A 15136-nucleotide genomic window follows, 5' to 3' on the forward strand; every position below is an offset into this window, starting at 1 on the left:
GAAAGGCGGGTAGCAGGGCGCCGCACGCAGGCCGGCCGGAGGCGGGGCAGGGGGGTGCGGTGGCGGGTACGGCCGCAGCATCAGCCCCCTGAGGAATGCGCTGTGCCGTCCGGTCCACCTGCCCCGCAGTGAATGAATGCTCAGGCCTGGGTTCCCGGCTTAGTGTCTGGCCCAGAGGCAGCCACAGCAGAAACGGGGGTCACATCGAATGGGCTACCTGGAAGGAGGTGGGCTTCCCCGCTAAGTGACCCTTGTCTTGATCAGGAAAACTGCAGCCCTGTGGGTGGAACCAAAGTTGGCAGTGGCCTTCTGGGATGTTGTGCGTTACCTACATTTTTCATTTTCCCTTAATTCTCTCTTGCCCTTTCCCCAAGAGAAATAACCATTCCTGCAATTGTGAGAAACCGTTCAGGAAACTCCGATTGCCCCCATGCTAAAGTTTCAGCTTCTATGGAATGTCGGTTGGCATTATGGAAGCTCCTCAAAATATTAAAAATAGGACTACCGTATGATCCAGCAATCCCACTTCTGGGTGTATATCCAAATAATATGAAGTCAGAATCTCTGTGGTATCTGCACCTCCATGGTCACAGCAGCACTATTTACAATAGCCAAAATATGGAAACAACCCAGGTGTCCATCAGTGGATCACTGGAGAAAGAAGATGTGGTATATGTATGTATAGTGAAATATTATTCAGACTTAGAAAGGGAAATCCTACCATTTTCTAAATAAATGAGCCTAGAAGACATTACAGAGAAGGCAATGGCACCCCACTCCAGTACTCTTCCCTGGAAAATCCCATGGATGGAAGAGCCTGGTAGGCTGCAGTCTATGGGGTTGCTCAGAGTTGGACACAACTGAGCGACTTCACTTTCACTTTTCACTTTCATGCATTGGAGAAGGAAATGGCAACCCACTCCAGTATTCTTGCCTGGAGAATCCCAGGAACGGGGGAGCCTGGTGGGCTGCCGTCTCAGGGGTCGCACAGAGTCAGACACGACTGAAGCAACTTAGCAGCAGCAGCAGAAGACATTATGCTAAGTGAAAAGCCAGGTGGAGAAAGACAAATACTGTACCATATATAAATATGTGGAATCTAAGGGGAAAAAAAAAAGTCAAACTCATAGGAACAGAGAATAGAAAAGTGGTTGCCAGGGGCTGATAGAAAAAGGTAGGGTGGGGGAAAAGGGTAAAAATTTTAAGTTACAGAACCCATAAGTTCTGGGGATCTAAGGTACAGCATGGTGACTGCCATTAATAACACTATATTGTGTACTTGAAATGTGTTGAGATTGGCTCTCAAATGTTCTTCAGTTAAGTTCAGTTCAGTTGCTCAGTCGTGTCCAACTCTTTGCAACCCCATGAATCGCAGCATGCCAGGCCTCCCTGTCCATCACCATCTCCCGGAATTCACTCAGACTCACGTCCATCAAGTCAGTGATGCCGTCCAGCCATCTCATCCTCTGTCGTCCCCTTCTCCTCCTGCCCCCAATCCCTCCCAGCATCAGAGTCTTTTCCAATGAGTCAACTCTTCAAATGAGGTGGCCAAAGTACTGGAGTTTCAGCTTTAGCATCATTCCTTCCAAAGAAATCCCAAGGCTGATCTCCTTCAGAATGGACTGGTTGGATCTCCTTGCAGTCCAAGGGACTCTCAAGAGTCTTCTCCAACACCACAATTCAAAAGCATCAATTCTCTGGCACTCAGCTTTCTTCACAGTCCAACTCTCACATCCATACATGACTACTGGAAAAACCATAGCCTTGACTAGACGGACCTTTGTTGGCAAAGTAATGTCTCTGCTTTTGAATATGCTATCTAGGTTGGTCATAACTTTCCTTCCAAGGAGTAAGCGTCTTTTAATTTCATGGCTGCAGTCATCATCTACAGTGATTTTGGAGCCCCCCCAAATAAAGTCTGACACTGTTTCCACTGTTTCCCCATCTATTTGCCATGAAGTGATGGGACTGGATGCCATGATCTTAGTTTTCTGAATGTTGAGCTTTAAGCCAACTTTTTTCACTCTCCTCTTTCACTTTCATCAAGAAGCTTTTTAGTTCCTCTTCACTTTCTGCCATAAAGGTGGTGTCATCTGCATATCTGAGGTTATTGATATTTCTCCCAGCAATCTTGATTCCGGCTTGTGCTTCTTCCAGCCCAGCATTTCTCATGATGTACTCTGCATGTAAGTTAAATAAGCAGGGTAACAATATATAGCCTTGACATACTCCTTTTCCTATTTGGAACCAGTCTGTCATTCCATGTCCAGTTCTAACTGTTGCTTCCTTACCTGCATATAAGTTTCTCAAGAGGCAGGTCAGGTGGTCTGGTATTTCCATCTCTTTCAGAATTTTCCACAGTTTATTGTTCTTACCATGCACAAAAATGGTAATGTGAGGTGATGGATGTGTTAATTAACTTGATAGTGATGACCATTTCACAATATATTTATATATTAAGTCATTATCTTGTATACCTCAAGAAATCACAAGCAACATAAATATATACAATTTTGTCAATCACACCTCAATAAAACTACAGGAAAAAAGTCTCAGCTCCTGCCTACAAGGTCCTTGCCTCTTTAAAATTAAAAAAAAAAAATTTATTATTTATTTGGTTGTTCTGGGTCCTCGTTACTGCATGTAGACTTCTCTTGCTGTGGCTTCTCTTGTGGTGGAGCACGGGCTCTAGGGCACATGGGCTCAGTAGTTGTGGCACATGGGCTTAGTTGCCCCATGGCATGTGAGAATACTCCAGGATCAGGATTGAACCTATGGCAGGCAGATTCTTACCCTCTGGACCACTAGGGAAGTCCCCCTTGGCTCTTAGTACCCATGATCTCTGCCCTGTCTATGCTACCCTTTGCTTGTTTCCAGACCAGAGAGTAGGTACTTTTCTCTGTGTGGAACACTGTTTTCCTCAAATGCCCTTTGCCTTGTTTACTCCTATTTATCCTTCAGGTTTCTGCCTAAATATCGTTTCCTCCAGGAAGCCTTCCTTGCTTCCCTTCCAAAAGCAGCCTGCAATGTCCCCTACCTTGGCCCTCCCTTTCCTTCCAACCACAACAGAGGACTCTTTGGAGGCCAGGAACCAAATCTGTCTTGCCTGTTTCCCAGGGTGGTTTCTGGCCCAAACAAGTAGGTGGTGGTGGTGTTGTTGTTTGTTGTTTAGTTGCTAAGTCGGGTCTGACTCTTTGCAACTCCCATGGACTATAGTCCACCAGGCTCCCCTGTCCAGGGGATTTCCCAAGCAAGAATACTGAAGCGGATTGCCACTTCCTCCTCCAGGGGGATCTTCCTGACCCAGGGACTGAACCTACGTACTTCCCTGGTGGCTCAGACGGTAAAGTGTCTGCCTACAATGTGGGAGGCCTGGGTTTGATTCCTGGGTTGGGAAGATCCTCTGCAGAAGGAAATGGCAACCCACTCCAGTACTCTTGCCTGGAAAATTCTGTGGACGGAGGAGCCTGGTAGTCTACAATCCATGGGGTCACAAAGAGTCGGACACGACTGAGCGACTAAACTTTCCAAATTTCTCCTGCATTAGCAGACGGATTCTGTACCTCTGAGCCACCAGGGAAGTCCCACCTGTCCTCTAGTCTCCCATAATTCCCCATCTACCAGTCTCAATAACACAACATGGTTAACACAGGGATTCTCTACATAACCTTGCACTTGGTTCCTGGAAGGCCAAGATCACATTTCTTCATTTCTGCACCTCTAAGTCCTTGTGCATGCAGATGGCTCTCAGCAAAAGTTGGTTGTTTGAAAGAATGAAAGGATTTATTTTGGCTGTATGAAACAGTTTCTGAGGCTGTTGGCTTAGCTGATTCTAAACTCTGAGAAAGCAATGACTGTCTTGCCTACCTGATATTATTCCCAGAACTTTGCCTGGAACCTGGCACTTAGTGGGTAAGTACAAGGGCAGATGAGAATTCCAGGGAGAGCCCATTCAGTATAAGGAGAAGCACTCCTTGTTGCCAGAAGTGGGTGAACCTCACTGGTCCTCTTTCCTCTGGACTGTGGGGGGCAATTGGCGCTACTCATCACATCTCCCTGAAACACACTTTTCTCTAACCTTCCAAGATCCCACATCCCCTGGATTTCCTTGCACCCATAGCCACTCCTCTGATGTCATCTCATCCTCCTCAATCTCAAACTGTCCAAAGAGCTCATAGTCATCTCTGCAGGACACTCCCTAGGCACTGCACCTCTCCATCCAACTGCTTTCCTGGCTTTTCAAAACAGATCTCTCCTGCATCTGTCCCTACAAAATATACTCCTCTCCCAGGCTCCCTCCAAAAGTTCACTGTATGCCATCTTGCTTTCACAAAAGACCTACATTAGTATTTGTTTTCACTAACAGAAAACTGAAGCAGATTTTCGCTTTTATTAAAAAAAAAAAAAAAGGCAAAAAAGCAAAAAAAAAGAAATTCAGCATTTGTTTTGCGGAGTGATTATAGAGGCATCAGGCACCTCCTAGCACCCCAGGCAGTGAGTGCGGCATTGGCAAACTCCTGCGGGAATGACACTCAGCATTCTTAACATTAACTGTCTTAGCTTTGAGCTGTGTCTGTGAACATCTGTGCTTCCCCTTGACTTATTTTGCATTAAGATAATTGCTTCTTCACTTTTTAGCCATTTTGGCTTATGAAAGGTTTCATGAGCACCTTCTCCTTTCAGATAGCGAGCGAAACCTGTATTTGTGAAACAAGTCAAAGAAAACTCCATGTACTAAAATGTATAGGCAGATGTTTATTATTTTGTTACCTTCTTTCCATTGCACAATTCCACATCTACTTATTTGCACTTTTAGTTTTTTTTTTTTATAAAGGTACAAGGAATTTCAGAAACAATATTAAAACAATCAAAGGATTTCAGGCACGGTTTTGTATTAAAAGCATAGCTCAATTTCTGACTTCCTGCTTCCCTCTATGATACAATCTCAAATGATTGTAGATACACCCCAGAGCTCATCTCCCAGTGCTGTCTTCACTCTCAGAAAGTTCCTGAGTCAAGAGTCGGGGGTTCTTAGGGTATGGAGTAAGGAGATGAGTACACAGTCTGCTTGTCCTGAGCCTGAGGGCCCTGCAAATGCTGGGCAAGTCCTACTTCATCAGCCAAGAACAAAAACAATTTTTTTAAAATGGCTTAAAAAAATATCTGATAAAAATTACCTATCCCTCTCCCTTGCTGTGAAATAATTTAAATAATTTATTGTAGATGTAAAAAAAAAAGGAAAAGAAGTTTGTTCATGGATACCTTCATATTGTTTTTAAGCACGAGGTACGGGTCCCTTAGGGGTGGGAAGAGCTTGAGCAGGAAGGCTCCGTGTGGAGGAGGCATGTGGGCAGCTCCCCAGACAGGACCTCACCTTCCTGTCTTTCAGCTTGTGCCTTGGGCTTGATGATTCTTCATTCTCTGAGGCTAGGTATTCCCTTTTGAACTTGGGGATAACAGAGCCTAGCTCACCTGTTTAAAGAGTAGGACAGGTCAGTGAGTGGGGTGAGAGGGCTTTGTAAACTGTGAAGTGCTGGTCACAGATGAGGTGGGGGGAGATAACCCCATTCAGTGGAGCTCTGCTTCCCCGACAATGCCTGAGATTCGGCCTTTGGCAAGCTTGGCAGAACCCAGCAACTTAGTAAACACGACAGGGAACGTGGGCATGTGGTGTGTGTGTGGGCAAATGAGGGGACTCAGCCATGGCAAGGGGAAGGGGGCCATCAGGAGCACACAGCCTTCATCGTGCTGCAGTCAGGGGTCCCAGAGACCCCCAGGATGATGTTTCCTACTTTTTAGGAGCTTTCAGCCTGGACTTAGAAGATGGGGTTGGAGTCCCAGATCCTGTCTGGCACTCACTATCCTCATCTTCACTGAAAATAGGTACAGATGCACCAGTCCACTGGGTCTCTGTCCTGTGTTGCAGAATCATCTGGGAACTTAAAAAACATATACCAGGCCAGGCCCTACTCTGGAGATTCTGCATCAGTGGTCTGGGGTTGGGCCTGTACATCTGTGGTTCCTGAAGGCTCCCAAAGGAATTCAAAGGTACAGCCTGGGTTGAAACATACCAGGCCTGAGTGGCCTCCTGCAGTTCCCATCTTAGTTCCAGGATCACCCTGTGCTTTGGGCAAAACTCATGGCTGGCACAGCCTTGGTAAGGAGGGGCACATTTAACTTCCAGCATTCCCTGCCTCTAGCTGCATTGTTGTACTGACCACTGTGAGAGAGAGCACCTTAGAGAAAGGGCTTAGAATACACAATAGAGAGACACAGAAAAACTGTCAGTCTGGAAGGGAAGTCAGGGTCATCCTTCCCCAGAAGCCCTCCTGGGTGGGTGCCGATGGGGCTCTCCTGCCACACTTCCAGGGCGGGGGCTCCCCACCTCCTGGGGACCTCTTCTGTTACCTTGGGCTGAACTCTACCTACATCATCCTGGAGGAGGCAGGCTCTATGACCTCAGGGCTTTGGTGGTGGCAGTCAGTGGTCACGGGCACCACTCTGCTGTCTGCATCCCCACCTAAGGGACAGTGTCTACACATATTTGGCTGATTCTGGTTGAAGGGAGAGAGGATGGCCTTCTGTCTGTGTTCCACCATTAGGCGGAACCTTGACTTACTTCCTGGAAATTAAACTTCCTCTGCCCCTATGTCGTTTGAGTTCCTGCAGCAAACCCAGATCATCACCCTGCAAAGTAGCTTTCCTCAGGTCAAGGCCAAGGTTTTTTCATCTCAGGTGGCAGATCCTCTAAAGGACAGCACATTCCAGGGGCCTCCTTGCTCAGATGGAGAAAGTGAGACCAGAGAGCGAATGACTTCTGAGAGGTCACAGAGCAAGTCAGGGGCACAGATGAGGCCAAAACCAATGGATTCCTGCCCTGTGGGCTGAGAACAGCACATGTGCTGCCTCGCAAACAGCAGATGGACCCAGGAGAACAGGAGCTCAGCCCAGCCCAGCCATGGATTCTCTGGGGACCTTGATTACCTGCCTGTATCTGGGCCTCAGTTTCCCCACCTATGAAATAAAGAAGCTGGACCATGCCACTTCTTTGCAAACTTCTAATTTTTAGTAGGAGAATTATGTATTCCATAAAAGCCAATGTTACAAAACAAAACAGCCCTCCTGGCTTAATCTTCCCCACCCTGCCTTGCTATGAACCACAGCTTGAAAACCAGAGGCAGCTTCACCTCCTAGGTCCTTCCAGCTCTAACTTTGTACAGCATTGTTTTCCCCTTGAGAAATTATCGTGGACCCTTCAAAACAAGTAAACCGAAGGCAAGGTATCATCTAAAAAGAGTCAATTCAGACACCATTGTTTTAAGAAGGCAAATGGAAAATCGGCAGCAGGTCCCACTGGAATCTTTCAGCGACGAAGAGTTTCATTTCTGGTAAAAAATATAGAAATAGTAGCTGTTCTCGGAGGACCTGTGGTTTGATTCTGGACCTCCTCATGGAGCCGACTGGTGTCCCTGAGGGCGAGGAGGGCAGAGGACTCTGTTCAGAGCCTCGGTGAGCTCATACGCAAGTTTCTGATCTCCAGTTCCAATTGTTTGGCCTGGACCTCGCGCTGGGTCACCAGCTCCCGGAGCCTTCGGATCTCGTCTTGTTGCCGATAGAACATCTGCAGCAGCTGGGGCAGCACAGAGCAGAGCGGAGGGTCACTGGGCTGTCCTGGGATGCAAGGGTGCAGGACCCCAGCAGAAAGCACTGACATTGCCCCTTTGTCACTCAGAAAGGGGGGTGATGATATTAACATGGCTGAGACCTGAGGGGGCAGCCACAGTAGATCTTTTACAAAAACCTTGTTGTCTTCACCCAGGAAATGAAATTCAAAAAAGAACTGACGTTTTAGGTATTTCTTGTTTCCTTAGATTTCCCCATGGGTGGAGAAAAGGGTACTTGACCCTGAAGTTCCAGAGACTGGAGTTTTCACCACCACTAAACTGTGTGACCTTGGACAGGTTACTTACCCCTCTGAATTTCAGTTTCTTCCCCTGGAAACTGGGGGTCAGAAAACTAACCTCAGCATTATTACAATTGCTGCCAGTGTACAGGATGGCACTAGATGTTGGGTGTTTCCCCTAAGGATCTCTGTTATTCCACTGAATGCTGACAATACCCCATGAAGGCGGGAAGTAGTATTAATGCTCCCACGTCACCACTGTGGAAACTGAGGCTGGGGGGGATTCAGCCCCTGAGTCGCAGAATTAGCGCTCAGGAGAGCCAGACTCAGAATCCCTCCATGAGACACCAGCCCTTGTATCTGTTAGATGCTACTTACTCCCGGGGCTGTTGAGAAAACACAATCAGATGATACGAGTGCCTATCTAACTGGGACCCGGCACACGGTAGGCACTTAATAAAAGTTGACTCTAAGAGCACAGAAAATCCTAGAGAGTCAGAACCGGAGGGACTTTAATACCCAAGTCAAACCCTTGTCTTTTTACAGATGGTTCCTCACCATCTGTAAGTAAACCCACCATATCTTGGCATGTGGATGGTGCTTATGACGTGCTTGTTAAGTGAACCAGCAAGGTGAGTTAAGTGGCCAGGCCAGGCCACACCGTGGGTCTTTTTTCTCACCCTCACTTTCTCCCTCCCCTCCCCAGCTGCTCCCCTCCCTTGGTAGACCCAGCCCCGCCATGTTCGCACCTCATTCTCTGTCTTTGGTGGGGGGCATTCGAAGATGTCAAAGCCATCGGAAAGCCAGGTTTTCTTCTCCTCCTGTCTGTGTTCTGCCGCCCACCTTGGCGCCTTCTCCTCTAGCAGGGAGAAGGGCCTCCGGCCATCCTCTGCAACCAGGCTTTCTGTCTGGTTGAAGAGATGAGGCGAGGTGGGGGCCGTGGGCACGGAGAGGGTTCTCTCTGAGGGCAGAGGCTGCGGGCTCAGAGGCTCGGCACCAGGCCTAAGGGACATCAGGACGGGCTCTGGGAGGGAAGCAGAGGGCTGTGAGAGGCTGGAGAGCCCCTGAACAGACGGGCCTGAGGGGTGCTGACACACACGGAGCCGCACACAGACACAAAGATACATGCCACACGTGTGCCCCATGCAGACAGGCACAAGCCCACAGGCTAGAGTGGAGTGCAAGTGCACACTCATGTGATTAAGCAAGGCTTGGTTTGCAGGGGCTGCCCCAGAACACCATGAGCTCCTCCCTCCTGTGCTGCACTCTGCCATCTACCAGTTCACAAATTCTCCCAACACCCGCCTCCCACTGTGCAGGCCCTTGTGTTGGCAGACCCAGGAGGGAGGGGCAGGGCAGGCAGAGGGGGCAGAAGGGCCCGTGCAGGGGCCACTGCCTACAGGGTCTCTGGGGTTAAAGAGTAATTGCAGAAGTGGTGGGAGGATGGGCAGGGGATCCAGCTGGGACTGTCCAGTCACTCTACACGGCCCAGGGTATAAAGACATTTTCCATGGAGCAAAATTCCTTGAATTGGGGGGAGTTTCCTGAGCCACTGGGGGCAAGCCCCTTCCTGCCTCGATCCACGTATATGCATCCTAATGGCCAGAGTCTCACCAACTGGACCCCCAGGAAAGGCCCCTAGTCGCTCTTAACCAACTGTCAACCACCAATCCTCTGGGGTTATGGGTTACGGGAAGACACAAATATCAGCCAGACCCTCTCAGCCACTTGGGGCCACTGGACACTCCAGTGTCCCCCACATTCACCTGGGCCTTTTCCCTGCCTTCCTCACCTTTATTCATCCCACTGAGCCACTCCTGGGCTGTCAGAGAGGGCTGGGCACTGGCCGTGGGCGGGTAGATGTCCTCTTGGTAAGATTCTGACTGCAGGAGCAATCAGGACAGTGAGAGTGGGGATGGTTGGGGGAACCTCTTAGAGAGCCTGGGGTGCAGACTCTCCCCCCGACCCCTGTGAGTGGAGGAAACTGAGGCCCAGAGCAAAGGGACGTGCCCCAGGTCGCGGAGCAACTCAAGAGCAGCAGTAGGTGGAGGGCACACTGCCCATGAGAAAGGCTTCCCTTTGAGGGGGGCCATCAGCCTCCCGGTGGCTCCCAGGGGCATGGGCTCCAGCCTCCAGGTCCCAGGCTCCTCCTCCTCCAGGAGGGGTTCCTCCCTCCCTTGGAGATGGCTCCTACCGCCCTTACCCGTCGGGGTACAATCATGGATACGGGCTCGATGAGGCTTTTGGTTGTGATCAACTTGTAGAAACGGAAGATCTCACAGGAGGACACGTCGAGACCTCTCTTTGGCATAACACCTGTGGGTAGATGACGGAAGAGGGCCAAGGGATTCCTCAGCTGGGGCCTGGGGCAGCAGGGCCCCAGGGTGAGTGGCAAAGCCAGGCTGCACACCTGGATGTGAACAGAGACCACCCTCCTCCCACTGTTCTTCCCTCAACAAAGCGTCCTACATTGGGTCAGGCCCTGTGCTGGGGAGATGGGGTTGGAACCATCAGACTTTGCCTCCCATCTTCAAGGATTTTAGCCAGACTTTTACAGGAAGTGTGCTCTGCTCTAGGCCCTCCATCACTATCCCCACAGCTCCCAACCCAGATGGTCTTTATTAAAAAAAAAAAAAATTATTTATTTAGGTTGTGCCACTTTAAAAAAAAATTTAGGTTGCGCTGAGTCTCAATTGCAGCATATAGACACTTAGTTGCGGCACGTGGGGCCCGACCAGGGATTGAACCCAGGCCCCCTGCAGTGGGAGTGTGGCGCGTGACCCGCTGGACCACCAGGGAATTCCCCTAGATGCCCTTACTACAGCGACTCCAGCTTCCCTTTGATTAATGTCAGCACGCTCTTATCTTTCTCCATTTACTTTTAATCTAGCTGTGTCTTTATGTATAAGTGGGTTTCTTGCAGAGGGCGCAGAGGTGCATCCTGTCTTGTTTCTTACCCCTAAACACACTTAAAAACTAGGGCCTCTCTTAGGTCAGTGTCCCCCATCTTCTTGCTACTGTTGTAACTGCTCAACTTTCAGCTACGACACCTTCATACTCTCCCCATGCCTTGCTCGGCTTCCCTTTTGGCTCCTCAAGTCTTGCCTCCTCCAGGAAGCCCTCCCTGGCTTCTTCCTGTGTGCTCCCAGAGAACATCCCACATACCTCAAGTAGAGCTCCCATTGACTCAGAGTGTTGACCTGCCCTGCTTTTAGGGCAGGGCCTGCAGCTGACTCATCCCTGTCTCCCAGGCCCCCCGTGGCCTCCGTGTCCCACACTCACCGATCCCCTTCTGTGGATTATAGGACTGGTATTCCGTCAGGTAGTTCAGGTGAGGTTTGTTGGCACTGATCTCATAGTAGTGGATGTTCCTGTCTCCCTGCGGAAGAGAGGGTACCATTCATGGCCGGGTCCCACAAGCCCCCTGCCTGGCCCCACTGCCACACCTCAGAAACCTGATGCACACTATGAGTGATGAGTCGGCAGAGCCACCTCACACAGGGCACACCAGGGAACGGTCACCAAGGCAGCAGGGGGTCCTCACTTTAACACTCAATCCCCCCAACCATGACCCAAAGCCCACCCATGTGTCTCCAAGGCAGAGGCTTGAGGAGCACAGACCTGAACCCCACTCCATCCAAGAGCTGCACACGAAGGTCAAAAGTGCAGTGTCCTGAGACCATTCAGCGGGTCTTACCCCTGGGGCACTTCGGGTGGTCGTTGTCATAATGACTGGGTGGGCGGGTGGCTGCTGTGCCTGACACTGGGGTGAGGGGCCAGGGATGCCAAGTACAGGACAGTCCTACCCGGTGAAGACCCCCCTCTGCCCCAAATTTGAAGGTGCCCCTGTCAAGAAACACCAACTGGTCCCTCCTCATCTGGACCCAGAATTGCGGGGTGAGGGGGAGGTCAACTAGCTCAGGGTGTCCGGCCAAAGCCCTGGCCCCAGGTGTTCCTGTGGAGCCAGGAAGGTGGGAGAGGGCTGGGGGCTCACCACAGGGGTAGAGGATCCAGCCACTCTTGCCTGGCCCTGCCCCTGCCTTGCACTCCAAGGGCCCCAGGCCAGTGGGACCAGGCAGCGCCTCCCTCCTGTGCCAGACTGACCTTTCCCACCACGTAGAGCATGTTGGTGTCCGCATCATAGAAGGGAAATAGCACACCTGAGGAGCCATCGAGGTCCACCTCTGTGACAGGCACAGAGAGGTCATCCTGCAAATGAAGGAAGACCAGGAAGGCCTGTGGGTCACTCATGGAGGACCTTGGTGGTGCTAACATAAGAATTCCTGCCCCAGGGCTCTGTGTGTGTGTATGTGTGTATGTGTGTGTGAGAGACAGACCACCTCCTTTTGCCTTGCTGGCATTTTGCCTTTAACAAATCACTTCTCATATGCATGATGTCATTCCAGCCTTCCTCCTCCTGTATTATATCTACTATGAGGCAAGGAGATTCAGAGATAAAGAAGAAGTCTGTTCAACTCTGGACAAGAGCTCCTTGAAATCACTACTACTTGGCCCGGTCTTCACCCCCTTCCTCACCCCCACCCACGTTGAACAGGCAGCTCTTCTTGTTCACATGCCTCCCTATTTCATCCTAAGTCCTTGCTCCAGCTGTTCCCCCCATCCAGAAGGCCCTTTGCTTCTCCGACCCCACCCCGAGTCCTGGTCCCAGGCCCAGCCACCTCCCCTCCCTGACTTCAAGGCTTCTCCTAAGCCCTAACCCCTCCCCCTCCTCGAATGACAAGATGCACAAGGTCTGGGTGAGTGCCATCAGGCTGCTGGCACCTCCCTGGTTGTCATCAATCAGTTTGGTCAGTGAGTGAATGCATGAATGAATAGATGAAGCAGCACTCGGCTAAGGGGTACTGGGGAGGGTGCAGCGAGGGGCGCTGGTAGGGCTGCTCTGGTGACTCACCTGGTCCCAAAGGGCCATCTGCCGGTTGTTCCACCGGGATGTGCCTGTGGACAGCAGCTTCTTCAGGTTTCCCAGAAACAGCACTTTGTTGGCCCGGTGCCCTTTATAGTTGGCTTCCTGGAGTGACATGTGTGGTCAGGGACTCCTTGGCTTCCACCCAAAATGCCTTCTTTTCTCATCCCAGCTTTGCCTGGGGGAATCCTTCCAGAGGCACCATCTCCAGGAAGCCTTCCTGGATCTTTCCCATCCACATAAAGTTTCTCCCACTATTTTTGTTGCGGGTTCTTTTTTAAATTAAGACAGAGGCAGACTTCAGCCCAGCTCCATGTTTTTGCTAAGATTATTATTGAGCATTCACTACATGCAAGTGGGTACTGTCACCTGGGTTATTTCATTTAAACTTCCCAGAGGAAGGACTAATGTCCTATTGTTGCAGATGAGAAAATAAAGCCTCAGAGAGCAGAAAGCGCTTGTCTAAGGCCACACAGTGGTACCTTATGGTCTCCTGACTCCATGTCATGCCTCTTGACAGAGCCGAGGCATATTGACAGCTTTGGAGTTAGACCAGGTTCAAGTCTCCGCTTTCAGTGTGGGCAAGTCCCTTAGCCTTTCTTAAGTCTTACTTTTCTCATCTGAAAAATGGGTATGATATATTCAACACCTCCCAACAGATGGGGATAACATGCATAAAGACTTTGGCTAGAACACTGACAGCCTTACTGCTCTGTTCTCAGAAGCCCCTATGCTCCCCCCGTGCCCACTCCACTCCTTGCTCCTCCGGCCCCAGGCTGGACCCCAGGCTAGCACTAACCTGAAGGACAGTCCCTGCTCGGGGGTCTAGAACCCGAATCTTGCGGTCTTTACAGGCAGTGGCCAGCAGGCTGCCGTTGGTGTTGAAGGACATGGAGAGGATCACATCTTGGTGACAGTTAATTGTCTTCACGGGGCTCATGATTACAGACTCCTTTGAATCCAGGTTCCAGACCATCACCTGCACAGCAGAGAGCCAGCTCTGAACCCAGCCCCACCCCCAGCCCCGTCCCAGTCCCCACAGTCACACGCCAGCCAGGCTGCAGTGAAACATGGTATCCCCAGAGGGAAGCCACAGATGGCAGTCTGGCCAAAAGGCCTCGGGTGAGAGGATGGATCTGCCCGCTGAAGTGGCCACGTGGCAGGAGGGGGAAGTCAGCAGTCAGCCTGTCTAGCAGTGAAAAGAAAACACCATCTGCTTGGAGCAATGAAACATCCATGCTGGGAGGACCCCAGGGAATCAGCTAATCCAGGGGGTTTCAAACAGTCATTAGGAACAGTTTCCACCGCACAGTTAATAAGGGATGCTGTGTTTAGCTGCACACGCTGTGCAGTGCACAGCTCCAGGGCAACCCATTCCCATAGTCCAAGATGTGAACAGAGCCCCCTGGAGTTGTGTACAGATAAAACTGTACAACCATAAGCAGTGAAGTGAAAGGCGCTCAGTCATGTCTGATTCTTTGCACCCTATGGACTATAAGTCCATGGAATTCTCCAGGCCAGAATACTGGAGTGGGTAGCCTTTCCCTTCTCCGGGGGATCTTCCCAACCCAGGTCTCTCACATTGCAGGCAGATTCTTTACCAGCTAAGCCACAAGGGAAGCCCATAAGCAGCAGCACACCCTATCTAAACAGATAACAGAGCACTTCTGATCAGAATGGTGTAGAGGACCTTTCAACCACTCCCATCCCACCCTCTTATCCATCACAGAGGCTTCTGAGGTGCCTCTGTAAAGCCTTATAGAGTTGTGAAAGGAAGAGTTTAGAAGTTATGATGGTATAAACCCCATTTATGTACAGACTGAGGCCCAGAGAAGAACAAGGACTTTCCCAGGTCACACTGCAAGTCAGAGACTGAGTGGGAACAGAATCAAGATCTCCTATGCTGTGAATTTTCTCATTCCACAGGGCCCACAGCTTGCTAACTTGACAGTCAATGAAGGAGGGTGAGGCATCTCTGAGCAGGGTCCAGCTCACCCCCTCCAGGAAGACTAATGAATTGAATAGTGTCCCACACCAAAACTTATGTCTACCTGAAACCTCAGAATATGACCTTATTTGGAAATAGGGTTTTCACAGATTTAATGAGGTCTTGAGAAACCTATATGCAGGTCAGGAAACAACAGTTAGAACTGGACATGGAACAACAGACTGGTTCCAAATAGGAAAAGGAGTACGTCAAGGCTGTATATTGTCACCCTGCTTATTTAACTTACATGCAGAGTACATCATGAGAAATGCTGGGCTGGAAGAAGCACAACCTGGAATCAAGATTGCCAGGAGAAATATCA

General features: G+C 50.2%; 1 protein-coding gene across 4 annotated transcripts in view; it reads right to left on the reverse strand.

Moving 5' to 3' along the window:
* Positions 1-4735: 4735 nt before the first annotated feature.
* Positions 4736-15136, reverse strand: part of CORO2A (coronin 2A) — a 65175-nt gene continuing 54774 nt past the window's right edge. For all 4 annotated transcript variants that reach the window (XM_006063445.4, XM_006063448.4, XM_006063447.4 and 1 more), the window contains 8 exons: positions 13627-13806; positions 12816-12932; positions 12008-12112; positions 11186-11282; positions 10107-10219; positions 9696-9786; positions 8653-8927; positions 4736-7630 (listed from right to left, as the gene is read on the reverse strand). In XM_006063445.4, the coding sequence (XP_006063507.2) occupies positions 7499-7630; positions 8653-8927; positions 9696-9786; positions 10107-10219; positions 11186-11282; positions 12008-12112; positions 12816-12932; positions 13627-13806 (1110 nt within the window). In that variant the 3' untranslated portion in view covers positions 4736-7498. The remainder of the gene's footprint in view (positions 7631-8652; positions 8928-9695; positions 9787-10106; positions 10220-11185; positions 11283-12007; positions 12113-12815; positions 12933-13626; positions 13807-15136) is intronic.

Source organism: Bubalus bubalis, chromosome 3 (genome assembly GCF_019923935.1).
Source record: "Bubalus bubalis isolate 160015118507 breed Murrah chromosome 3, NDDB_SH_1, whole genome shotgun sequence".
In the NCBI taxonomy this organism is placed as follows: Eukaryota; Metazoa; Chordata; class Mammalia; order Artiodactyla; family Bovidae; genus Bubalus; species Bubalus bubalis.